At 37.1% G+C, this 27,703-nt stretch overlaps 1 protein-coding gene across 2 annotated transcripts in view; it reads right to left on the bottom strand.

Annotated features, from left to right (window-relative positions):
* Positions 1–27,703, bottom strand: part of NLK (nemo like kinase) — a 130,159-nt gene that overhangs the window by 46,482 nt on the left and 55,974 nt on the right. For both annotated transcript variants that reach the window (XR_011561939.1, XM_019981804.2), the window contains exons 2-3: positions 14,887–15,016; positions 4,283–4,338 (exon numbers count right to left, since the gene is read on the bottom strand). Coding sequence is in view for 1 of the 2 variants with exons in the window: in XM_019981804.2 (XP_019837363.2) it covers positions 4,283–4,338; positions 14,887–15,016 (186 nt within the window). In the remaining variant the exon portion in view is untranslated. The remainder of the gene's footprint in view (positions 1–4,282; positions 4,339–14,886; positions 15,017–27,703) is intronic.

Genomic DNA, 27,703 nt, shown 5'->3' with positions numbered 1-27,703 from the left:
AGTGAGCAAAACAGATAAAAATTCTTGGTTCTAGGAACATAGTTGATGCTTATGTTTATGGAATAAATGAAGAGGAAATTCTAACAATATGGAAATCTTCAAAATTCTTAGGATGGAGATTTCCGGTCTTCGCTGGTACTTTTGCTGCAGAAAGAGTGCACTTATATCTGCATTTACACATTTTATTTTGCTTGTTCTTAGCTTTTCACTGGCTCCTAAGGTTCCCTGAGGTTAGAGAGCTCTTTCATAGCACTAGGGAATTACATATTGTGTATATAAAATACAGTCTACTCATACTATCAATTAAACTGCTGCATCTGGGAGTAGTTTATTTGATAGTATTACATTACTGCCTACCAAAGACTTTAACTGGCTGAAATGTAGGTTCCCTCACTGCCTTTATGACAAGAAATTCCTGTTTAAACACTGCCTGCACAAGCCAAACCTATTATTCAAATAGGGACACTTCAGAAAGTAAAAGGAGAAACTTATTAATACCAGGACATCAGGTAAAATCCAGGAGTCCTGGCAACTGCAGCACACCGTCATCTAGTTAGACTTCTCATTTCTACTGATTTTAGGCTGTAATTGTTTCTAGCACAGAAGACTTAGACCATGCATATTCTTCTCCATAAAATGTTGATTGTGTTTCAAGTTAAAAAATAATTCTTCTTAATTATTAGAGAATATATTTTTTGGTGGATGTATTAGACTTTAAAACTATGAAAACACAAAAGCTAAAAGATACAGAGGTCAGGGTGGAACTTACTGCTCTTTCCATACCTGATTCATCTGCTGAACTCTACTGTAGGAAGATTTGTAAACAGTTATAATCTAGATACTGCCTTTTTAAAAGCTGCATAAGGAGTTATTTAAAGATGCATGGTCTTTCAAAACCCAAGCTAAATTTTTGGTGGGCACCGATATAGTCATTTTATTACAGTTTTAGTGAAAAATGGATGATTAACTGCATGATATACACGTTGACACTTATTGTACACTTGATTACATCAAAATGTTCACAGACCTCAGGTATTCTAAAATGATATTAACTATTCTATTAGTTTTAAAAAGATCTTCTGGTTTAAAATATTGCCTGCTGAAACTTACATATGCACTATAACATCCCAATTTTCTAGTCTTAGAAAAAAGTGTAATGGTATGGTACTCTACATTTAAGATTACTAAAGATTATTTCTTTCCCTTTATATATATTTTTGACTCCATAAATGGGCTCTTTTATCAATGAAATATCAGACATCCATTAGATGCCTAGCAATATATATATTTAGAACTTACCTAAAACAACAGAGCCTCCAAAATAGTTTCTTCAAAGCACAATTCCAAGATCACACATTTAAAATTCAAAATATCTATTCTAAAAGCCTTCAACTCAAAAAAAAAAAGCACTGTCTAAAACCATGTTTAATGTATATGCCATGATTCTGAGATACTACAGAAGGAGCTGCTGGCACAGATGGATAATGTATTACATTGAAATCAAATAGGAACTTGAGATCCTATTAATCATTCAATACTTTTGTGTTTTAGGCAGAAGTTTTCTTATTTTTCAGAGGGAAACTGAGGGAAATCTTTTTTTTTTTTTTGCTTTGGCTACAACAAATTTATTTGTATTAAAAAGCACTGGACACAGAAAATGTTCTATTTAGGATATTAGAAAAATCAGGCAGAGCACATATGCAACTAAGGCATTTCTTAGGTTTCCATTTAGCTGTTCTAAAACACGTAATTTCAGTATTTTTGTACCCCAAGCTTCACCATGTCTTCTTTGTTAAAAAAAAGTCTTTATAATCCTGTGGCAGCTATGGTTTAACTCTTTTTATGTTAACAGGATTTGTTTTTTTCCCAAATGGCAAAACCACTGAAAAGCACCCTTTTTTCTGTGTATCATTCTACATACAGCTAAAAATTGTACAACAGAAAAAAGAATGCTGAGGTTTTAGATTTGAAGGTTTTTCCATCTGTAGCCAGCTAATAACTATGAAAGCACAGGTGTCAATCTTTTAACCTAAAGGTAAATAAAGTAAAACATTTAAGTAAATGGTTCCACGAACATTTCATGACAAAGGCTTTTAATACAAACATTCATGAACAATTTCAGGGAAAGGAATTTCATAGAAACATTCTGCTAGCTAATGAAATGGTTGGAATCAGCTACCAAGAGCTATTACATCACCTATGCCACCCATGGTTGTAAATCGTAATGGTGCTAAATTTTCACTGCTCTGCAAGTTTTTGAAATAATAATGAATCTAGGATCTCCCAGACTCAAATTATGAACAACAATAATAATAAGCATTGAGAATTCCTACCTTATGATAGTAAACATTTTAAAGGAATAACAAACCCAAGTACAAAAAATTAATGCCTGATGTAAAGAATTCATGCTTGAACTGTAAGACAAAACAGCCCAGAATAAAATGAATTAGCTACGTATTCAGTGAAGAAAATCTACAAATACTTGATATTTATTAAAAATACCCATATTCACCAATTATCTTATATGAACACATTCTTTCCCCACAGATGGCCTAAGTGCAATAAAGGGTTAACAGCAGCTCTGGGTTGCCCCAAACTTACACATTCCAGAAGTCTTTAGGACTGGCCCCTGAGAAATAACCTTTGAACTCTTGCAATATCCTGCCTCATAAGAATGTCTTAGCATACCTGATGCTTTGGCCACACCAGATGGCTTATGCTAACAATGTGATTTATGGTGAACACCTGTTTTCGTTCACCTGGGGCCCTGGGCCAGCTGTATTAGTTCAACCTCTGGGTGAGAAGGGAGGAGGGCTAGAGTAGCTAAGGTCAGTCCTGAAGGCTCCCTGACCTCCAACAAAAACCCTGGACACCAAGGCTGAGGTGAGCTTCGCTGGTTGATAACATTTTACTCCTGTTGTCACACACTTTTGCTGGGAGGCACTATCTGTGCAGTTTCATTAGGAGAGCACAACTGGAACTTTGTGTCTGGTTTCTCTTGGACTCTGCCTCATGTAGCTTTCTCCTTCGCTGATTTTAATATGTATCCTTCTGCAGTAATAAACTGTAACCATGAGTAGAACAGCTTTCCTGGGTCCTTGAGCCTTTCATCAAATCATCAAACCTGAGAGTAATCTTGGGGACCCCTGACACACCTGTAAATCCAGTAAGATTCTTATTTAATAAAGAAAATTTCTTCATTTCCAAAGAGGCAGAAATGATTTTACACACTCACAGGAATGCCTTCTAATATATGGATTCCCTTCCCACCAACAGAAAGGATAAATAAAGGTGGTGGCTTCTGGCCAAACGTAGAAAGTTACTTGTGCTGATTGAAACAAGTACTGCCCCGCTCCTACCAGCTTCCTTCTTTTCTTCAATCAGGAGCCATGTTACTGCCAGAAAGTCTAGGAAATGGAATCATTAATGCTCTTACATCAGTTGCTACTACTAACCTATAGCTGGGAAGAAAAAAAACTTTCTCAATCCTTCCATCCTTAGGTTAATTTTATATACTTAAAAAAAAAGATTTCTTGCAGCATGTGGTACTGAATTGGTGTCCCCTGCATTGTTTCTTAACCAAGGGACCACCAGAGAAACCCCTAATTGTTTATATACGTTTAAAGAAAAGGTGTGTCAGAACCATCTTGCCTGGCCCAAGAACTCATTTTTGAACACTAAGAGGTATACAAAGACACTCCATCAGCCAGGAGCTGGTCAAAGGTCAGTCATTTCTTGAGAATGTGTAGGAGTAGGACGCCCCAAGTTCACTGAGTTAACCCTTTACTGCACAGAGGGATGAGTTCCATAAAGGACTAGTAGGTTGAAGTATCACCAAGAATTATAGTATTCAAGAGCTCTCTTTAATTTTCACCTTACCCAAGTGGCTAAAAAAAAAATAAAGAGAAATCAGTATTATCTTCTTGACTGATTGGCAGTTGTTGTATAGTGACAAAGGACTTTACCAAATTCTGTTACAACACAGCTGCCTCAATGGTTTCATCAGCAAAAAAGGAATAGCGATAACCTATCTCACAAGGATGTGGGGATGAAGTGAAACATCTATTCAGAAGTCTTATTTTGTGGTATCACCACTCAGGATATATTGATAACGTTGAGCTTTTTCAGATACTTGAGATTTCAAAATTACCTGGTTCTAGGTACTCAACACTTCTGCAAGGATGAGATTTAATATACTTCAAGGCATGAACCCCAGAAGGTGCTAGAGGAACAAATTAATTAAAAAGTTGTTCCCTTCTTTCACATTCCCGGGTTAGGATACATTTCTTCAAAATAGTCAATGTGTGGAGGTTGGAGTATGTCAAGGGCAGAGAGTACCTGGGAAAAGGAAAAAAAAAAGCAAAATTTAGAGGGAAAAAAAAAAAGAACCAAAATATGACATAAATGCAAAAAAGTACTCTTAACTCATTAATGATTTCAGGCTTCTTATAACTGCCCACTGAGATGAACTAAATTTATCAATCAAGAAACACTGAAACATTAAGATAGGCTTTGTAAAATTACTATCAAAGACAATTTTAGCTACAGCAATACAAGAGAGGCAATTGGGATATACCACATGCTACCAGAACCCCTGCACAGGAGAATGCTGGAAAGAAATGTCCTATTTCTAACAGTCGGATTCGCTCCAAGAGCCTGAGAGCTCTATCTACCATTCACCCTATATTCCTCTGTTCAAAAATGTTTACTATGTGTATTTTATCTGGTAGGCATTTTGGAAGGCTCTTCAGTAAAACTGATGAATAAAAATAACCACCCCGCTCTTGACTAGGGGAGAGGAAGGCATTAAATAGTTAACAAAAATGGAGCTGTGACATTTATTATTATGAAGGGAAAAAGTACAGAGCAGTGGAAGAAAAAGTTTCCCTGAAGGAACACTAAGAGTTGCAGGGTGAATAGGAGTTGGTCAGGCAGTGTAAAAGCATTGAGGCAAGAGAGAACCTGGAGGAGTCTAGAAACAGAAATGCCAGTGCTTATGGAACACAGAGGGTGGGAGGAAAACAGACTGGGGAAGAGAAAGGCAGGAGTATATCACACAAAATCTCTTTACATTACGGTAAGGGTTTTGCATTTTATTCCAAGTACAGAAAAAGAAGTCACTAGGGTGGGAAAAAAAAGACTTTAAGGTATCTGAAATTCAAGTCCTTTATAAAAGCTGTATACTACCAATGTGACTTCTGCCATAGAAATATAACAAATAGGCCTTCTTCCCCTACCAACTGTCTACCAACTCCTTTAAGCCCCATCTATGATGTCACACCTAAGAATTGAAACCTATCTTGCTAATGAGAAATATCAGACTCAAAGGATACAGAAGAAGGTATTTAACAGAAAATAAATTTTTATTTATTTAGTATAAGTTTATTTATTTAGTAGTACAAGTTCATATTTCGTGATCTTTAGCTTAGTTTTTCAAGAAAAAATGTATTCTGGAGAACTTCAAACATATAAAAGTGGGCAGAATGATATAAAAGAACACTCATGTAATCAAGACTTGGCCTTAGTAGTTATCTACATGACCTTTCTCCATTCATCTATACCCTCCACTCTCCCTGTATAATTTTGAGGAAATTATCAGCTATACATCAGTAAATATCTCTAAAAGCTAAAAACTTTTAAAAAGTACAATGAACAAATCTAAAAATTTAATGTTTTTCAACACCATCAAATACCCAGTGCTCAAGTTTCTAAGTTTCTTATTTTTTTGGTGGGGGGGGGGGAAGTGTTAATCTAAATTAGGAGCTAAAGAGGATTTACATATTATGGTTGATGCACATCTAGCAAGTTTTACCTATAAATTTCTCCTCTATTTCTTTCTCTTTTCCCCTTGCGATTTATGTATGGAAGAAACCTTGTTCACTTTATTTTACTATTTTTATTTATTTGGCTGTTTGGGGTCTTAGTTGTGGTACACAGGATCTTCGATCTTTAGTGTGCGAACTCCGAGCAGTGGCATGTGGGATCTAGTTCCCTGACCAGGAATTAAGCCAGGCCTTCTGCATTGGGAGCACAGAATCTTAGCCACTGGACCACCAGGGAAATCCCTTGTTCATTTTAAAGGTTATTATTATTATTTTTTTAGCCAATAATTTGTTACTTTATAAAGTTTTTAATTAAATGAAACCTTTATTGAAAAAGCCTTCACTCACTTAGAGCTTCCCTCATAGCTCAGTTGGTAAAGAATCTGCCTGCAATGCAGGAGACCCCGGTTCAATTCCTGGGTTGGGAATATTTGCTGGAGAAGGGATAGAGTACCCATTTCAGTATTCTTGGGCTTCCTTTGTGGCTCAGCTGGTAGCTGGTAAAGAATCCACCTGCAATGCAGGAGACTTGGGTTCGATCCCTGGGTTGGGAAGATCCTCTTGGAGAAGGGAAAGGCTACCCACGCCAGTATTCTGGCCTGGAGAATTCCATGGACTATATATATATAGTCCATGGGGTCCCAAAGAGTTGGACATGACTGAGCGACTTTCACTTTCACTCACTTTAATACCAGTTAAGTATAAAGGTTTTAAAATAGTTTAGATGTTTATAAAGAGTATCCTTAGTTTATAAAGAATATCTGTATTTTCTTTCTGAATTAAAATGTTTATACTCGGAAATCTTGGTATAAATGGAAAATAACAGATTTTCCAGTTTCTTCAAAGAATAATTTTTACCATATGAAAGATAAATTACTTCATTTCTATATTTTTAAACACCTATAATTAGCTGGTGTCACAAATTCACATAAATTCATTTCTCATTATGTGATAGAAAAATTTTTAACATGAATATTTGATGCCTTGAGGAAGGCAGTTAGAAATTAGTGTTTTACTTGACATCTTTCGGACTCTAAGCTCTGTATCTGAACAACATACATCCTGTCTTGGGGGGAAACAGAATGCAGTGAGTGACAGCGTCCATTAGACAAAGCTATTTTACACTTCAAATCTATCTGCTATAATTAGAGGTTATCTAAAGGAAAGTGACAGCCATACATTTTAAACCTTGATAGAGAAGAATGAGGCTTTCTTACTCCAAATTTTATGAGGCTTTCTGCAGAACAGCCATATAAAATAGGGTTAGACATTTGCGCCAAAGCATTTAGCTGTGATTCTTAGCTTTGAAGGTATAATACTTTAAATTCTGTCTGGAATTTTTTAAATGCCCATTGTCTTATATTCCTGTTTCTTCTACCTCAAAATGTTTATCAGATGACAGCATTCAGTGTTTCCAGGTGGCAAAAACAGTGCTTAGAGATGATTCAGGAATCTCAGAAGCGATGTAAATGAGTTAAGTGAGAAGGAACATTAGCAGAGTTTCAAACCCCAGACTTAATGCCTGACTATTTAAATAGTCCAAGTACTTCTATAACCCTTCTATTATTTATGGGAATAAAGTATATGAGATTAGCCTTATGATGTAAATAGGAGGTCACCTGTAAAGAGTCAAAGTATCCCAAAATACCACAGACTCAAAACTCTGAGGATCTCAAACACACAAAAAGCAAGCTGATTGTCTAATTTAAAAATGAACTAAAGCTCCGTCCTGAAATAATGGTCATTACCAGTGTCTCAGCACATTTCTCAAATCTTTTAAGAGTTGAACAAAAGCTCATTGTGGTAGCTGCTTTTCAGAATTTTAACCTCTGTGATGTTAGAAGATTCACTAAAATTGGTTACATTAGTAAATGGCGTAGTGGGTTTTTAAGTTAACCCTTTATCAATAAAACAATTGCTGTAAATAATCTCAATCCTAAATGTAAAGACTAAAAATTTAACTGTTTGTGGAATTCAAATTTAATTAATTCAAATCCCAAATTTAAGCAAAGGAGGTCCCACCACCTCTCCATTCTCTCACGTACCCCTACCCCCAATAGATTTTAAGTTGTTTAAGGTAGAGAATGTTACTTTTTTGAGCTGTTACAGTAAAATATACAGATTGTAGTGTATAATCTGAATAATTTTTATACACATAAAGTATACAACATGATAAAATTTTATTCCATGGTTAAAAGCTAGATCAAGAAATTAAGGATTTCAACATCCCAGAAGTCCCCCTTTGCTCCTTTCTAGTCAGAACCCATACCTGCCCAGAGGTTACCACTGATCTCACTTCCATCACCATGGATTCCTTTTGCCTGTCCTTGAACTTTACGTAAATTGAATCATAAAAAATCAAGTCTTTGTATATGGTTTCTCTCATTTACTGTTATGCCTGTGAGATTGACCCATGTGTGAATCTTCACCCTTTTTAATGATGTGTAGGATAACATTGTATCAAAGGAATATAACACAAAGTATTTATCCAGAGTACTGCTGGCAAACTTGGGGGTTGTTTCTAAATGTTATTACGAATAAAGCTGCTATGAACATTTTTGTACATGTCCTTTGGTATATATATGCAATCATTTGCCTTGGGTATACCAAAGAGGAGAACTGCTGGGTCGCCGGGCAGGTGTATATTTAGCTTTAACAGAAACTGTGGCAGAGAACAACCAATTCTGACTTCGTGTTGACTGTTTCTTTGACTTGCTGTGCGTTGCTGTTGTTATTATAATCATACATAAAAGACCTGTCTCAGAGGACCCTGGCCTTCTGCCTGACTGTTAAACTGAAGTGCCTTTGTTCAGCTCACAGAGATAATGTGACTCTGCCCACTGTGAATGGTTGCAAGAGATTAACACATCTCTTCCACAGGCAGGCCATTCCAGTAGATGTTTTACAAGATTCACTTTACTCCCTCACTCCCTCTCCCTCTCTGTTCTGCCTTTTGACTTTAGTTCCTCAGCACTTTTCTCTCTGGTTCTATAAAACAATCTGGCATCTAGATCCCAACAAGATGGTTACTCTGAGACATTAGTCTGCCATCTTTTCGGTCAGTTGGCTTAAAGCCATATTCCTTGCCTCAGCACCTTGTCTCTGATTCATTGATCTGTAGTGTGAGGAGCAGAGCAAGCTTGGACTAGGTAACAAATAACCAGTTTTCCTAAGTGGTTTTACAAATCTACGTTCTTACCAGCAACAGTAAGCTTCAGTTGATTCACATTCTCATCCACAGTGGGTATTGTCAGTCTTTCACTTCAACCATTCTGGTGGGTATATAGTCAGATCAGATCAGATCAGTCAGTCAGTCGTGTCCAACTCTTTGTGACCCCATGAATCACAGCACGCCAGGCCTCCCTGTCCATCACCAACTCCCGGAGTTCACTGAGACTCACGTCCATCGAGTCAGTGATGCCATCCAGCCATCTCATCCTCTGCCGTCCCCTTCTCCTCCTGCCCCCAATCCCTCCCAGCATCAGAGTCTTTTCCAATGAGTCAACTCTTCACATGAGGTGGCCAAAGTACCGGAGTTTCAGCTTTAGCATCATTTCTGTGTGACCCCAGAGATGGCAGCCCACCAGGCTCCCCGTCCCTGGGATTCTCCAGGCAAGAACACTGGAGTGGGTTGCTATTTCCTTCTCCAATGCATGAAAGTGAAAAGTGAAAGTGAAGTCGCTCAGTCGTGTCCAACTCTTAGCGACCCCATGGACTGCAGCCTACCAGACTCCTCCATCCATGGGATTTTCCAGGCAAGAGTACTGGAGTGGGGTGCCATTGCCTTCTCCATTAGCATCATTCCTTCCAAAGAAATCCCAGGGCTGATCTCCTTCAGAATGGACTGGTTGGATCTCCCTGCAGTCCAAGGGACTCTCAAGAGTCTTCTCCAATACCACAGTTCAAAAGCATCAATTCTTTGGTGCTCAGCCTTCTTCACAGTCCAACTCTCACATCCATACATGACCACAGGAAAAACCATAGCCTTGACTAGACGAACCTTTGTTGGCAAAGTAATGTCTCTGCTTTTGAATATGCTATCTAGGTTGGTCATAACTTTCCTTCCAAGGAGTAAGCGTCTTTTAATTTCATGGCTGCAGTCACCATCTGTAGTGATTTTGGAGCCCAGAAAAATAAAGTCTGACACTGTTTCCACTGTTTCCCCATCTATTTCCCAGTATCTCACTAATCTTAATTTACATTTCCCCAATGACTAACAACTTTGAGCAATCTGTCATAGGCTTATTAGCCATTTGGTTATCCTACTTTTGGTGAAATTCTTAAGTCTTTTACTGATGGGCAAAAATTTTTGATTTGGAGGAGCTCTTTATAAGATATATAATGTTTGGATACAGAATTTACAGTCTGAAAAAACATCAAGTAAAATATTTATTTCTAATGGTTTTCCTCAAATGCTAAACATTTATTTAAAAAATTGTTCTATTACATAATAAATTCTGGAAACAAGTTTTTTTGCTGGATGATGTCTGAGGTCTGTCTTTTCTTTCTCTTAAACTTCTGTGTTGCACATACTTAGTTGCTTCAGTCGTCCAACTCTTTGCGATCCTTGCCCGCCAGGCTCCTCTGTCCATGGAATTCTGTCCAAGAATACTGGAGTGAGTTGCCATGCCCTCCTCCAGGGAATCTTCCCCACCCAGGGATCGAACCCAGGTTTCCTACACTGCAGGCAGATTCTTTACCATCTGAGCCACCAGGGAAGTCCCTTAAACTTCTGATGAGCATCAATTTTTAATGTCAATGGTGTCCTAGTTAACATTTTCAAAAAAAATGGTCAAAGCTTTACTTGTCTAGTTAAGAAATCTTTGCTTATCTCAAAGTCGTGAAGACATTTTCCTGTGTTTCATTCCAGAAGCTTTGTTATTTTACCTCTCACATTTAAGTCTGATCCATTTTGCATTAACTTATGTATATGTCATGAAACAGACCTCTTTCATTGTTCTTGTTGTTATGGTTCAGTTGCTAGGTCGTGTCTGACTCTTTTGCGACCCTATGGACTATAGCCCATCAGGCTTCTTTGTCCATGGGATTTCCCAGGCCAGAATATTGGAGTGGGTTGCCATTTCATTCTCCAGGGGATCTTCCCCACCCAGGGATCAAACCCTTGTCTCCTACATTGGCAGGTGTTCTTTACCACTGACCCACCAGGGAAACCCAGATTTTTTCAAATGGGTATCTAATTGATTTTGATTTACTGAAATGGCCACCCACTCCCCTCTGGATTGCAGTGGCACCTATCTTATAAATCAGGTGAATACATATGTGTATGTCAGTTTATAGACTCTATTCCATTTATCTGTCTATCTTTGTACTGCCTTGATTTTTATAGCTTCATATGTTTCAATACCATGATGTCTGAATCTCCAAATTTGTTTAACTTCTTCAAGATTGTCTTGACTAGTTTAGTTTAGGTCTTTTCCATTTCCATAAACTTTAGAATGTTTGTCAATTTCCAAACATACATACACATAAAACCCTGCTGGGATGCTCATTGGGATTACCTTGAATATATAGCTGAACTTGGGTAAAGCATGCATATTAACCACAGTGAGTATTTCAGTCCATGAATATAAGCTACTGTATTATTAGAAATGCATCAAGAGTACCACAAGATTCAGGCACAGAGCAAACAAAACCAAATCCACTGATAAGTAACCTATTCTAATTATCCTTTGCCCTTTCATACTCCTTAGCAGCAGAACCATTAGCATTAATAATGTCTGTAGCCAAACAGCTTGTCGGCATTCAGAGAAGGGTCCTATTGGTATGATTCTTTTTCCTACTTATGAACCCAGAAAGGCCTTGTTTGAGTTTAGTCAGACTATACAAAGGAAAACAAATGATTCTTCTTTGCTTTCTCTACCTCCTCTTTGGCCTCCTCTACTCCAGAACTAAAAGGTTGGGAAGAAGTAACTCCAAGAAAGATCACTGAGGCTATCACTCTAGACTTCAAGATTTCATATCTTTTTCCTGTCACTTTCACTCACTCACTTACTCTTCAATAGACTGTCTACCTACTGTGTGCTTAGTGTTATTACCTAAGGACAAGAAAAACCCAAGAACTGTATAACAAGGGCTCGTGGCAGGAATCAGTGGGTCCGAAGGAGGCTCTGGATGGGCTTTAGAGGGCTAGTTAATGTCTAAAATGAAATAAAAATTGTGTGCATATGTATTTTTCCAAGAGGGTACCCAGCATTCATCAGGTTCTCAAAGACTGAAAAAACCTTCAATCACCCCTTTTCCATGCTGTTAAAATGACAACCATGTCTGTGAAGTAGAGAATATACAGTCACAGCTCAAATTCTGACTAGATACTACAGAGATGCTACTAAACTACTAAACAACATCGATCTTTAGAAAGTTAAACCCATTTCTGGCACCCTAAGTTACTACATCGCAGTGAACTTATCCTATAAGATGAACAAACTTTAAGGGAAAAACAATGTGTGTGTGTGTGTATCTCAATCAGTCAGATCACCTGAAATCAATGAATATGATACAATGACTTTGAAGGTTCTGTTCAAAAGAAAATCCAAAGTCTTCCAGGACTCTGCAGCTATTCTCTGACACATACAAAGTCATCCAAATTAAAACCCAGCCTTCCTGCAACAGCCAGGTGAATCTTTCTAAATGCCATTTTCATCATGATATTCCTTTCTTCTTCTTCTAGTCAATCAAATATTAATCTCAAAAGGCTCATCTTAAGGTTTACCTTCTCCCTGTTAAAATCATCTTTGAGAGTCTAAGTCCAGGACAATTATTCTCTTTTTCTTAATAGTATAATACTTATCTGTCATCTTTCACCTGAGAAGCTTTAAAAAAAGTACTGCTACCTGTAATCTCAACCCCAGAGATTACAATTTAGTAGGTCTAGGATGAAACCCATGAATTTGCATTTTTTAAGACTTACATACTTTGAGGTTTCGTTGCCCAGCTTTTCACTCTGCACAGAGCAAAGTGTCCTGTATTAATGTTTAACCATGCAGGTAGTCCTCCGCCAGCACTGTTACCACAGTATTTATCACATTACTAAACTCCCCGAGGGTAGCAACCCCTAGAAGCTGATGGAGTTTAGGGATATAGGATGCGCACAATAAATGTTTACTGAAGTAATGAATATGGGCTCTGAAGCAAGACAGATTTAAATTCCAATCTTGTGCCACCTTGACCTTGGGCAAGTTACTTAACTCTAAGCTTTGGTTTCCTTCTCTGCAGAGTAGGGATAGCAAGCCCTACCTGACAAGATTTTTACATATTAATATACATAAAGCATCTACATACTTCCTGACAGTAACAAATGCTCAAGCATCTGGTCTACTTCCTTTAAAAAAGGACCATATTTTAAACTTTTTTTTTTTGGTATTCTCCATATGACCTAGCACTACACTCTGTACACAGGACACAATTAATAAACATCTGTTGCCTTAACTACATCAAATACCAGTTGCCTCTTAGATTGGCATTCCAAACATACCAGGTATGCTGGCCCAGAGATACTTCTGTAGATTTCAGAGCACGGCATAAATTCATTATGTATAAAATAGTGGTGCCATGATGTCTTCAGCTCCAACTATCTGCCTCACTTTCGAACATTCCCAAAGAAGTCACAAGCACTCTTTTATGACAGAGCTCAGGAGCTCCGAACAGTAGTTGCTGTGTGTTAATATGTGTGATTTTCAAAAACGCAGTTTGTTTCTTTTCTTACACTACTCACTCTGACACTATCTCTGTAACTTAATTAGCTACTCCATAGGAATGAGTCATGAGCAAAGATAGTAATATATACAGATAGTGGCCTATTACACCACCCCTCCTTTATAAAAGAAGCCAAGATAGGTCCAAATATAATAAACCATTGAAACCTGTAGTAAGTGAATTTCTGATGCCACCTGAAAAATATTTATTTCCCACGGATCCCTTTACTTGAGTCTCTGACAATGTATATATACGGTGTGTAACTCTTTGATGCTGGGTTGGTATTCACAAGGCAAATTTGAGAAATAAGTAACAAAGTGAGCACTAGACATCTATCTAAAATCATTTCCAAAATTTCAGGAACTAGTCATGAAATAGCAACTGGAATGATGTTTTGAAAGTTACTGAAACAAACATACATTGTTAAGCAGTTCCAACTGAATAAAAGACAAAACAATAACTTTCTAAAAAAGTTTAAGGAAAATGGATTGGGGGCGGGGGAATCAGTAAAATGAAATATGTCAAACCAAGGAGCTTCAAATAAAAACACATTGTAAGTCTGATATTCCCAGTTTTACCAAATACTTCAAACTTCTATAAATTTTTCTCTTAAAGTGTGATTCACACTTTGGCCAAAGTTCTTAAAGTTCCTGTGCAAACCAGCAGTCAGATTCACAAGCAATTATTATTTTTCTGACTTTTATTTCAGCAATTAAAACAGCACAGGTTGAGAACCAAATGCAGAATTTCAGGCAGTTTTTCTTTTCATATGAAATTGAAAACTAACAGTCTAACACTAACATCCGCCAGGGAAATTTTACATATATCAAACTTTTAATTCAGGATTAGTTGAAGAGAAGCTCTCTCAAACCACTATGATTCTCTTTCCCCATGAGTCCTGACATTTCTACACAGAGCAATAAATAAGATAACCCATATTATCTTTAAGAGCTGTATTTTTTTTTTTTTTCCAGAGGAAAAACTTTTTCGTATATCTTTAACTCAACTCTGATTTAAAATACTAAAAGATAAAAATAAGGCATTTAAAATCAGGGGCCAGTTACTTCTATTTAAATCACTCAGACTACATATTATACTCTATTTTTACGTCGAGTATTAGCACTGTTCCCAAGCTAAGTTTTAACATTTGCTTTATATCAATTAATATTTCTGTCAATCAATAAATCCTAGAATTCATTTAAATTTGCTCATTCACAAAAAAGGTCTATTTTGTCTCAGGTTTCCAAATCCCTTAATACGGTAATGTACCCTTTTTAAGTCTCTTCTGCTCTTTACTAACATAATTAAACATGCTTTGGAAATAGTTATCCCAAACACCAACTTCACTTACATTATCATGTTTAAAAAAACACAACATCTTCAATTCCCGGAAGACCCTTTTGCAAGAGACCAGATTCTGGAAGACGTTGGGCATCTTTTTGAGTGCTACTCTCTTTCCATCTCTTGGATCTGTTACTGACCTAAAGACACAATATTTAGGGGGAGAGGAAAAAAAGAGAAATCAATTCCAAACTTTGCTCTTCAATGTTTCATCATATGACAGATACCTTTATACTGAAACACTCAATATTAAATCCACTTAATAATGCTTAAGGTATCAGTGAGAAAGATTAAAAAAAAGTATAACCAAACAGAATGTTTAGCCCACCCAACTCATTTGCCATGCTGCTTCTTTTTTTTAAATCCCTAAATTTCTATAAAAACTTTAATCTTCCGGAGAGGTCACTTAGCGATACATCTGAGGTAGAAAGGCTATTAATGGTAAAGCTATTTTAGACATGAGGGAAAAAGTATAGAACATTAACATGATTGAAGTCAAATTAGTTTTATGCTTTATTTTTCAGAACCAAACGTGGTCACTTTTAATTCAGTGTAGAGACTACAACTGCAGTATTTCTTATGTAAATGAACATCTTTTAGTAATACGGTTTCTAGGACATTTCAGGACACCAGCGTGTCCCCTCGTAAGTCTGAGTGGGAGTTTAGGGCTGTGGCATCTTGGTTATCATGATAACGTCTTCCCTTTTCTCAGTTCTTGGTATGATAGCTGCCTCCTGCAGTTACTCTCTCTTTAATAACTCAGTGTCTGCCTAGAAATTTCTTTTAGCCTTCTAACATCTATATTGCCAATTCCTTGCGTTACAGTTCCCTGTGTTTGAAGTACTAACGTGTTTTCCATTTTTCTGACGGGACCCAACTGATACATATTAAGTCAAAGTTTTTGGTAATTATGGCCAATTGGCCATTTGGCTAACTGAGCTTCCATGAATTAATCTAAAGCTTTTTTCGCCTTCTATCCATCATGGATGACTGGTTGTCTTTGTAGAATTCATTCCTGTCAGATTTATTTTGCTAGATAATTATCACTCTAGGCTACCGTTATCTTTCACTTTCTCTTTCAGTCATTCGATGATTTGGCTCCTCTTCCCAGATTTCTATCGTTTTGAAATTTGGTCTGTATGTCACCAATGCCTTTATCTAAGTTATTAATTAAAGTTTAGAACAGGTCTGAGGACAAAGCTCTTCAACAGATATAATACTAGAAGCCATCTTTATTCAATTATTTACTTAACTACAATTACTCAGTTTATTTCTTCCTCTTGTCCAGGAGGAAATAAGACACTTATCAAATTACTTTTCTGAAAATAAAGCATTCCTTTTATTTAACTGTCTAAAAACCATACCAAACTTCTTTATGAATATCATCACTTTACAAATTTATCCTAGTGATTGCTACTTCCTTTCCTGAGTTCTCGTTACTCTTAAATGGTGCATCCTAGTATTTTTAAAACAGCATGAGGACTCTACTTTCTCCCACTGATAGAAAATTTGGTAAAACAAGTATTATCATTTTTAACTCTTCAATACCTTGAAATGTAATTCAACTACACTAAGAGACCTAACATTTTTGACTGTTGTTTAAAAAAGTACCAAGCAAAATCCACAACACTGCTTAGAATCCACATAATACAGGAAAGCAAAATACAAAGGCAACCAAATATAATATTATATTGACTATTACATTTTTTTCATATTTAAATATCTGGTACCTGGATACCAGAAGATAAAAAGTCAATGAAACAGCAAGGAAAGGAAATTCTGGATCACACACTGCATAGTAGTCACTGCCTCTTGAGTCTTCTTTAATGGAGGACAGTTAATTAGCATTTTTTTGTCTTTTATGACATTGCTATTTTGGAAGAGTACAGGCCAGTCATTTTGTAGACCACTCCTCAATTTGCGTCTGACATTTTCTTAAGATTAGATTCAAGCTGATGCTGTTAGCTGCTGTTGTGTTGACTCTGCAACCCCATGGGCTGTAGCCCACCAGGCTCCTCTGTCCACGGCATTTTCCAGGCAAGAATACTGGAGTGGGAAGCCATTCCCTTCTCCAGGGGATCTTCCTGACTCTGGGATCTAACTGGGGTCTCCTGCATTGCAGGCAGATTCTTTACCATCTGAGCCACTAGGGAATGTATTTTTTAACGGGAATGACCCAGATGTCTTCTCAGTGCATCACTTTAGTAGGCACATGAAGTCAGTTTTTCCCATGACTGATGGTAACTATGATCATTTGGATGAAGTGTTCTTTCAGGCTTCTACACTGTAAATTTATTTTTTCCTTTTGTCTAACTGTAAATATTCCTCATCAAACTCTGACTCACTACATTTAGCACCCATTGATGGCTTTATTGCCTGAATCAATGATCACTACGATGTTGCCAAATGGCACATTAGTAATTTTTAATGTCTAATGATAGCTAACCTGCACGATATTAATTTTAAAAAATGAGTAAATTGATTTAACATAATACCCTTTCCAAAGGCCTCATGCGGCAAAAATTCTTTGCAACTTCTGACTTCACTGGTCTTGACCCTACCATGGTGAGGAAAGCTGTTCTAAGATAAACCCATTCTTGGCTCAGGGTTAGTACCATTCCTTCTAATGTTTTAAGGTAAAATTCACAAAGCAGCATTTTATGTTATTATTCATGCAAAAGCCAGTCATGCCTGTGGCTGGTAACAATGTAACTCTAATGAATGTGAATGGCAGTGCAGTAATTTCACGCCATGTTGAGTTTGTTCTCTCTTAACTTGAGGTAGCAGATGCTTTAATTCAGCACAAACAGTACCACAGAACACAGATAAGTGTGGAAGCCTGTTATACAGGAATTCTTTTATTTTCTTTGTTACTGAATGGCTTGCTGTGCTTAGTTTCTCTGCTGCTGCAATACCCTGGTTATTTCGACTGCACTTGTTCATGAAGTTCCTGCTGTAGAGATAATGAACAACGTTTAGGCAACTTTCCTCCTTTCAGAAAAAAGGAGTTATCCTTCGCCCTACAATTCAGTTATGACCAGTTACTTTCTCTAAAATACTATATGCTCTAAATAAAACAGTGCATCTGTCCTTTCATCTGCTTACCTTCACAGGCATTCCAGTTATACTAACAGGCACTTCCTCAGTTTTAAATTAACATTTGATTCTGTAAACACTTAGAAGTTTTCAAAAGAGAAAAACAAAAACAAAGTTTTAAGGGTTGTGAGAAAGAATCCTTTCTTATATCTTCTCGGGTTCATCAATCCTTCTCTGAACTTAGAATATAAGTTCAATTGTTTTTTAAACAGCCAGAAGAATCCACGAGCCATTCTTCAGAGAGAGAGACAGTCAGTCAAAAGAGTACACTACCAAAACAGGAAGCCTTTTAGATTTGGTATGGTTGTTTTGTTGTAGAGTTTTCTTAATCCCAGGAAGCTGAGACCAGTGCCACAAATCTACTTGTATTACTGACAAGCAGAAGGGTTGAAATTAAACAAGAGTAAAAGTTATTATTGGGGATACTTTTCAGGTATTAGAATGTTACATTACAACATCTTTTAATTAGTATAACTAATCAGCAAGAATCTCCCAGAAATGAATGCTCCTCATTCACTTTACGTGAAGAATCTTTCCCCTTTATATATTTTAGCTGTTTTAAAGTTCATGGCTCTGATACAGGTTTTTAACTATCCAACAAAAATAATAATAATTTATAATGAGAATGTTCAATTTGGATTAAGAAATTTTTCTTCTAATTCTGGCCACATTAACTTGTAATCAGCAATCCTCTATTTTTTGTTATATACTACAATTACTATATCAACTGTACCAATACAATACACATCTCAGTAACAGAACCTCCTAAGTGTTAGTCGCTCAGCCGTGTTCGACTCTTTGCAACCCCCTACACTGTAGCCCCCCAGGCTACTCTGTCTATGGAATTCTCCAGGCAGGAATACTGGAGTGGACAGCCAATCCTTCTCTTCAGGAGAACTTCCTAACTACACTCTAAATGTTTAGATTATTGCCTTCACATTCACGGGATTCACTTCCTTAAAAGTTATTTTTACTTGTATTTAGATGAAATCTGTTGAGAAAACAATAACAAAAACTATGAGACAAAATTTTTGACAACAAATAAGTCTAGAAAATGTTTAGTTGTCCTCAGTACTTATTATATGTTCATGGACACTACAGGTTAAAGAATATGGAATATCATTTATATGATTCTTTTGTTTTTCTAACCAGATCTTCAACAAGCTCTAGTCTGTGTGCACTCTGACATAATTTACAGAGTTGCAAACTATAGTATTTAGAAGAACAAATCTCCTAAGCTTTCCTGCCCCCACCCAAAAACATATTAAAAAGGTTTCTCATCTTTCATATTTAGATAATCTGTTCCATCAGTCGGGTTTTTCTGATGTTGGTTTTTCTTTTAAATACCAAATTTGGTATTTGCTGAGTTAGCTCTATACATGAGAAAGCAATCTTCTTCATTTTATTCAACATACTTATAAAATAAACGATCCCCCAATTTGTTAATCTGAAAATTACAAGGAAAAAAGGTATTATACAATAGCCAAACCAAGCAGTGAAACAGTTCATTCTTTTTTCTCATATCCTAATATTACTGATTGGGAGAAGCAAAACAGCTACATTTAACAGAAAGAGTTAAAGAGGAATTTAAACATCCTCTAACTCTGTGCTTAAGTAAGTATAAATAGCAATGATCCCAGCAGATGAGAGCAAGCACTGAGCCATTCTGATCTGTAGTGAGACACCCGGGGGTGCTAATAAGGGAGGAAGAATAAAGAATAGGTAAGCCATCCAAGCAGAGACATTACTTTGCCAACAAAGGTCCATCTAGTCAAGGCTATGGTTTTTCCAGTGGTCATGTATGGATGTGAGAGTTGGACTGTGAAGAAGGCTGAGCGCCGAAGAATTGATGCTTTTGAACTGTGGTGTTGGAGAAGACTCTTGAGAGTCCCTTGGACTGCAAGGAGATCCAACCAGTCCATTCTAAAGGAGATCAGTCCTGGGTGTCCTTTGGAAGGAATGATGCTAAAGCTGAAACTCCAGTACTTTGGCTACCTCATGCCAAGAGTTGACTCATTGGAAGAGTTTCTGATGCTGGGAGGGATTGGAGGCAGGAGGAGAAGGGGATGACAGAGGATGAGATGGCTGGATGGCATCACCGACTCGATGGAGATGAGTTTGAGTAAACTCTGGGAGTTGGTGATAGACAGGGAGGCCTGGCATGCTGCGATTCATGGGGTCGCAAAGAGTCGGACACGACTGAGTGACTGAACTGAACTGAAGCCATCCAATACCAAGCAGTCGTATTTACTTTCAAATACTTGTTATTGTAAGATCTAACTTTAAGGCCTCCTCAACTCCCCATTCCAATAATCACTGAATAAGTTAAACTATAGGTGAAAAATTATCTAATGCTAATTATTGTCTTGGGAATATTTTATGGTGCCTGAGATTATGAATTAATTAGTTCCATCCTTACTGTAGATTCTAAAAGACATATAGACTCTTTCCCTCTCAGTCACTGTCAAAATGTCTCTGTAAGAGTCTGACCTGCCTGCACAAAAGCTGCCACATTGTCTTTTCAATGTTAGAGGGTGATCATGACACATCCTAGTCTGCCAAGTCTAGGAAATTTTCAGGATCCACTAGCTACCATTTCTCCTAGAAACAGACCTGTGAATATCGTATGGGGAGGAAACCAGTTGCAATGAAGGAAAGGTATCTGTACAAAGCCACAAAGGAAAATAATCCACAACTGCAACTCCTTCTTGTATTTTAAAAACTTTGGGCAAGAGGAGATCACAAAGGGTAACCAAAACTAAAACTACGTTATACAAAAATGTACTTGCTTTTAATCCCATTGATGACTTCATGAAAGATATGTATTCAGTAACAGGATCAATGATGAATATAAAGATTTTTTTAAATTAAGGAATGGCAATTTTTGTTGCACATTAGTTTTATAAATGTAGAAGACGTAAAATGAAAGAAAAGGACAGTTTTATTCACATGGTATGTTTACAGGATTATGGCTTTACCAATGTCAAAAACTGTAATAAATTGTGCACATCATCAGAAAAAGTTTTGTTTTCAATTGCCCAAGAGAATGCTTTACCATTTGATATTAATATTTTAGTGGTTAAACTAATATTTTAATAACAAACTATAAGTCTCAATATGCTATTAGTTAAAAGCAAACTGAACACACCAACAATAAAGTCTTTTTTGGAATAAAAAGGAAAACTTGAATATGGTTTAAAATTATGATTATAAATTAAATTTCCCTATTTTCTAGAGATGTATATTCTTATGTATACATAAGTGAAATGATATGAGATCTAAGATTTGTTTTAAAATACTTCAGCAATAAAGACTGTTGAAGCAAATCTTAAAGTTACTGAACCTGAGTGGTAGGTTGTCGTTGTTTAGTCACTGAGTCAAGTTCTACTCTTTTAGGACCCTGTGGACGTAGCCCACCAAGCTTCTCTGCCCATAGGGTTTCCCAGGCAAGAATACTGGAGTGGGTTGCCATTTCCCTTTCCAGGGGATCTTCCTGACACAGGGATTGAATCTGCATCTCCTACACTGGCAGGCAGATTCTTTACCACTGAGCCACCTGGGAAGCCTGGCTAATGGGATCTAATTATTCATAAGTAAAGAAAAAGTATGTTTGCAAAATTGCAAAATAAAAAAATTAAAATGAAAAAAATATTTAAATTTTATAATAATGTTAGAAATAGCCAAAACTGGGATTAAAGAAAATTTATGCAAGACTTCCACATAAAAGTACTGAAAACACATCACTGAGAGAAATTAAAGACATAAATAATGACGAGATATACCATATTCATGAATTAGAAAGCTATTTGATACTGTGAAAATTTCAATTCTCCCCAAATTGATTTATAGACTCAAGTGAAATTGAAAACATAAAATGGTTTTCATTTTGTAAAACTAGACAAATTAGTATAAGAGTTTTTATGAAAATGAAAATATGCCAAGGAAAGCTAAGAGGAAAGACACTCTTGAAAAAGAATGAGAAGGGAAAATTGCTCTCCCAGATATGAAGACTTACTATAAAGCCATGGTAATTTAGCCAGTCTAACAGTCCAATGAAACAGAAACATGGCACAGAAACAGATGCTCCCATATATAGACATTTGGCTTATCATAAAGCTGGCTATGCAGACAGAACAGCCATCTTAAGCAAGTGCTTCTCAGCTTCTAAACTAAACATTGCTCTGTAATACCGAGGCTCAGAGTCTGCAAACCATGTTTTGGTTTTTCCAACTAGATCCATGTTAAGACTCTGCTAATAAAGGGCTTTAGGAGCCTTTTAGGAAGCAAGGCTGCTGCTGTTGCTACTGCTAAGTTGCTTCAGTCATGTCCGACTCTGTGTGATCCCATAGACGGCTCCCCCGTCCCTGGGATTCTCCAGGCAAGAACACTGGAGTGGGTTGCCATTTCCTTCTCCAGTGCATGAAAGTGAAAAGTCAAAGTGAAGTCACTCAGTCGTGAAAGTCAAAGTGAAGTCACTCAGTCGTGTCCGACTCTTAGCAATCCCATGGACTGCAGCCTACCAGGCTCCTCTGTCCATGGGATTTTCTAGGCAAGAGTACTGGAGTGGGTCGCCATTGCCTTCTCCATAGGAGCAAGGCTAGGGTAGCAAAAAAGGAACAAAGGGCTCTTAGCCAGTTACATACAGACCTCTTAAGAATCAATTTTTAAAAAAGGCTTGGAAAGGCATTTCACCACAAAAAAGGATTAATTCAAATGGCCAATAAACATATGAAAAGGAGCTTAACCTCATTAGTCATTTGGGAAATGAAAATTAAAGCCAAAGAGAAAGTATGACTTAACCACCAAAATGGCTAATATTTAAAAGTCTGATACATACCAAATGTTTGGTGAAGATGTGATGCAATGTCAATCCTAATACATTGCTAGTTGAAGTGTAAATTTATAGAATCACTCTGGGAAACAGGTTGGTTTTATATACTAAAATGAAAATAAATCCATACTGGAACCCAGCAATTCGACTCTTAGGTATACACACAAAAGTAATGTGTGTACCTATACACTAAAACGCAAACAAGTGTGTGTGTTTGTGTTTGCAGCCATATTTGTAATACCCTTAAAACTGGAAATAACGCAAATACCCATGCACAGTAAAAGAGATAAACAAATTGTTGTATATTCACATAATGGAATATTTTACAGCAACTGAAATGAACTACTGCTATATGCAGCAACATAGACAAATCTCACAAACACGATTTTGAGCCAAAGAAAACAGTCACAAATGAACAGTAAGATTTCTATATAAAAAGTACAAGCAAAGTTTAAAGGTTTAGGGATACATACTTAGGCAATAGAAACTATTAAAAAAGGAAGTGGTTACCAAAAATGTAAGGACAATGGTTATCTTGAAGGGGGTTACTTAATGATGGGGGCGGAGCAGAGAGGACTTCTGGGTGCTGCTAATGTCCTATTCTCATACGGATGCTGGCTAGAGGTGTGTGCTCTGCGATAAATCACTGAGTTGTATGTTTTGTTTTGTATTCTTTCTGTGTGTTATAAGTAAAAAGGTAAAGGCTAACCTCCCCATTAAATTTGGGCATTAAAAAAGCATTTTAGATCAAAATCTATATGAGTAGTTTTTAAAGAGGTTGATTCTTTCTCCCCCCCATAAAGATACACATCTACACTAGCCCAGCAGATTCTGTCATACCTTTCTTTGTGCCACTGGTTCATTCTGAAGAGAGGAGTATACATAATATCTTCCTTATGTTTTGATAGAATTCCAAAAGAATTTGCTTGCTTTAAAAAAAAAAACAAACGTTTTCTTCATCATTACACAAGAATATGCTATTAAGGAGCATTCCACAGAATGCTGTCAGCAGAATTATAGCAGAACTACAGTCCCACCCCTAATCTAATCACAATCTCCTAACTTCTATTGTGAAGCAAAATGCTGAAGCAGCTACAATATATAGATGTGCTTCAGGTTTTTAATTAGTTGGCCTTTTAAAAATAACCAAACCCCAAAATACTGCAAATACAAAACAGGAGGCAAGATTCCCAGCTGTGGCAAACTGAAGAAATCAGCAAATCTTCTTACAAAACTACTACAAAACTGGACAAGTGTGCCAGAAACAACCATTACCAGGCTCCAGAAAATAACTAAAGTCAAGTGACAAATTTAAGTGTTTATGAAAAACGTGGAGCTTTGGGTAAGAACAGAGGGAGTCAGAGGTGTTATTGTTTGGGGTTATTCCTTATCCACCCTCCACCCCAAGACACTCTATGCAGCAGTTGTACCTGAGCAGGGCTGGCCACAGAAACCAGTGGCTTCACTGTCTGAGATTGCTGAAGTAATCTAAAATGGAAGGCAAAACCTCACACCCAGTGGCACTGACAGTAAAACTATTAAACCCAACTCGAAGAGAACAGATAAAGTTTACTGCTCTGCTAGCCTGAGCCTGCTGTCTCAGTTGGGAAGAGGTACAGACTAACAGAAATCCAGAAATTTAATAAGGAGATTCTAGAAATGAGAGCCACAGAGGGCTTGGTAAACTCTGCAGGTGGACTGCAGAGGTCCTAAACTACCTATTGAGGGCTGACTAGGAGGCTTCCTACATATAAAGGGGAAAATGGGAAGCTTAGCAAAAAGTAAAAACTGAGGCATACATGAAAACCTGATGAACACCCTAAGACACTCACAGATGCTCAGCATAGGGTAGAAGCCTTACTGGAACAATATGTTTTGAACACAACTTTTAACTTAGCTGACTGCTAAGCTATGGGACCCCAAGAAGGCTAGGGTAAAAAATAAAAAGATCTGGCATATTAAGTCAAGTTACTTAGATATTAAGCAAACAAATATAATAACAGCAATAATGACAACCTTCAGAGAGAGGAGGGAAGAGGGCTGAAAAGAAATCAGATCCAGGGTTGTTACAATATATTATCAAATATGTCCAGTTTTAACAAAGCAAACTACAAGACATGTTAAAACCCACAAACACAGAGGACAACGTGACCCACTCAGAGGGAAAAGCCCCAAAAGAAACTACTTCTGAGTGGGTCCAGATACTGTACTCAGAAAAATTTCAAAAGCAATTACAAACATGTTCAAAGAATTAAAGAAAAATATGATGACAATGACAGAAAATCTCAATACAGAAATAGAAAGTTACAAAAAAGGAAATCAAACTCTAAAAGTTGAAAAGTACAATATTAGGAACGAAAAACTTACTATATGGACCCAAAGCAGATTTGAGATAACAGAAGAAAGAAAAAAAACAACAAAATAGTGAACATAAAAGACAGATCCATAGAAATTACACAATCTCAAGAACTATTCGTCTCAAGAGATGAAAAAGTTTGGAAAAAAAAAAAAAAAATGAACAGAGACTCAGAGACCTATGTGGTAAAAGTGAATGTACCAACATACATCTAATGAGAGAGGAAGGGGCAGAAAAAAAAAATTGAAGAAATAATGGTTTAAAAATGTCCAAATCTGATGAAGAACAATATACAAAGCTCAAACACTCCCAAGTAGGATAGACGTAAGAGTTCTGTATCCAGACACTTCACAGTCAACTATAGATCAAGGTAAAGACAAAGGTTAGTAATTGAAATACAAAGAAAATAATGATAAAAAAAAAGACAATTAATGATTGACTTTTCATTAGATATAAAAGAGACGAGACAGCAGTGGAACACTGTAACTGCAGTGGGGGGGTGGCAAAATAGCAAACATGTGCATAAAGAGAACAACTGTTGGTTCTAATAAACATAGATGTAATATATCTATAACAATACAATTGGGGAGGAAACTGAGCTATACTGGAGCAAAGTTGTTGCATTTTACCAGAATTAAAAGGGTATTAATCTGATACTGACAGTTCAGAAATTAAGATGCATACTGCAATTCCTGGAACAATCAATAAGAAAATAACTAAAAAACCAAAAGAGGATTAAAAAAAAAATCAAGAGTTAATAGTGAAATGAAAAACAGTTAACACAAGCATACATTTTTGAAATATGAACTTGTTTAAGACAAAAGATATAAAGGAAGATTATAGCAACAAAAGAAACATGAGATACGTAGACGACAAATACCATAGCAAAGAGGCAAATACAAATTCAATCAACCAATCATTAATTATATTTGGAAGCATCACTATGAACAAAGTTAGTGGAGCTGATGGAATTCCAGTTGAGCTATTTCAAATCCTAAAAGATGATGCTGTTAAAGTGCTGCACTCAACATGCCAGAGAATTTGGAAAACTCAGCAGTGGCCACAAGAATGGAAAAAGTCAGTTTTCACTCCAATCCCAAAGAAAGGCAATGCCAAAGAATGCTCAAACTACCACACAATTACACTCATCTCACATGCCAGAAAAATAATACTCAAAATACTCCAAGCCAGGCTTCAACAGTATGCGAACCGTGAACTTCCAGTATGTTCAAGATGGATTTAGAAAAGGCAGAGGAACCAGAAATCAAATTGCCAACATCTGCTGGATCATCAAAAAAGCAAAAGAGTTCCAGAAAAACATCTACTTCTGCTTTATTGACTATGCCAAAGCCTTTGACTGTGTGAATCACAACAAACTGTGGAAAATTCTTCAAGATATGGGACCACCTTACCTGCCTCCTGAGAAATTTGTATGCAGGTCAAGAAGCAACAGTTAGAACTGGACATGGAACAACAGACTGGTCCAAATTGGGAAAGGAGTACATCAAGGCTGTACTGTCACCCTGGTTATTTAACTTTTACGCAGAGTACATCATGCGAAGTGCCAGGGTGGATGAAGCACAAGCTGGAATCAAGATTGCTGGGAGAAATATCAATAACCTCAGATATGCAGATGACGCCACCCTTATGGCAGAAAGCAGAGGAATTAAAGAGCCTCTTGATGAAAGTGAAAGAGGAGAGTGAAAAAGTTGGCTTAAAACTCAGCATTCAGAAAACTAAGATCATGGCATCAGGTTCCATCACAAACAGATGCGGAAACAATGGAAACAGTGAGAGACTTTATTTGGGGCTCCAAAATCACTGCAGATGGTGACTGCAGCCATGAAATTTAAAAGACGCTTGTTCCTTGGAAGAAATGCTATGACAGCATATTAAAAAGCAGAGACATTACTTTGCCAACAAAGGTCCATCTAGTCAAAGCTATGGTTTTTCCAGTAGTCATGTATGGATGTGAGAGTTGGACTGTAAAGAAAGCTGAAGGCCAAAGAATTGATGCTTTTGAACTGTGGTGTTGGAGAAGACTCCTGAGAGTCCCTTGGACTGCAAGGAGATCCAGTCCATCCTAAAGGAAATCAGTCTTGAATATTCATTGGAAGGACTGATGATAAAGTTGAAACTCCAATACTTTGGCCACCTGATGCGAAGAACTGACTCACTGGAAGAGACCCTGATGCTGGGAAAGACTGAAGGCAGGAGGAGAAGGGGACGACAGAGGATGAGATGGTTGGATGGCATCACTGACTCAATGGACATGAGTTTGAGTAAACTCCGGGAGTTGGTGATGGACAGGGAGGCCTGGCGTGCTGCAGTCCATGGGGGTCCCAAAGAGTCAGACACAACTGAGAGACTGAATTGAACTGGAGGTTTCAATATCTACTCTCAAAGACAGAATTAAAAGATGTGATGCTTACTCCTTTGAGGAAAGCTATGACAAACCTAGACAGTGTATTAAAAAACAGAGACATCATTTTGTCCACAAGTAGGAAATCCAATCCAGTAACATAAAATCCAACCTCTATTCAT

This window comes from Bos indicus, chromosome 19, assembly GCF_029378745.1.
Source record: "Bos indicus isolate NIAB-ARS_2022 breed Sahiwal x Tharparkar chromosome 19, NIAB-ARS_B.indTharparkar_mat_pri_1.0, whole genome shotgun sequence".
Lineage (NCBI taxonomy): Eukaryota > Metazoa > Chordata > Mammalia > Artiodactyla > Bovidae > Bos > Bos indicus.
Note: the sequence above shows the minus strand (reverse complement) of the source record. Positions and strands in the feature narration are given on the sequence as shown.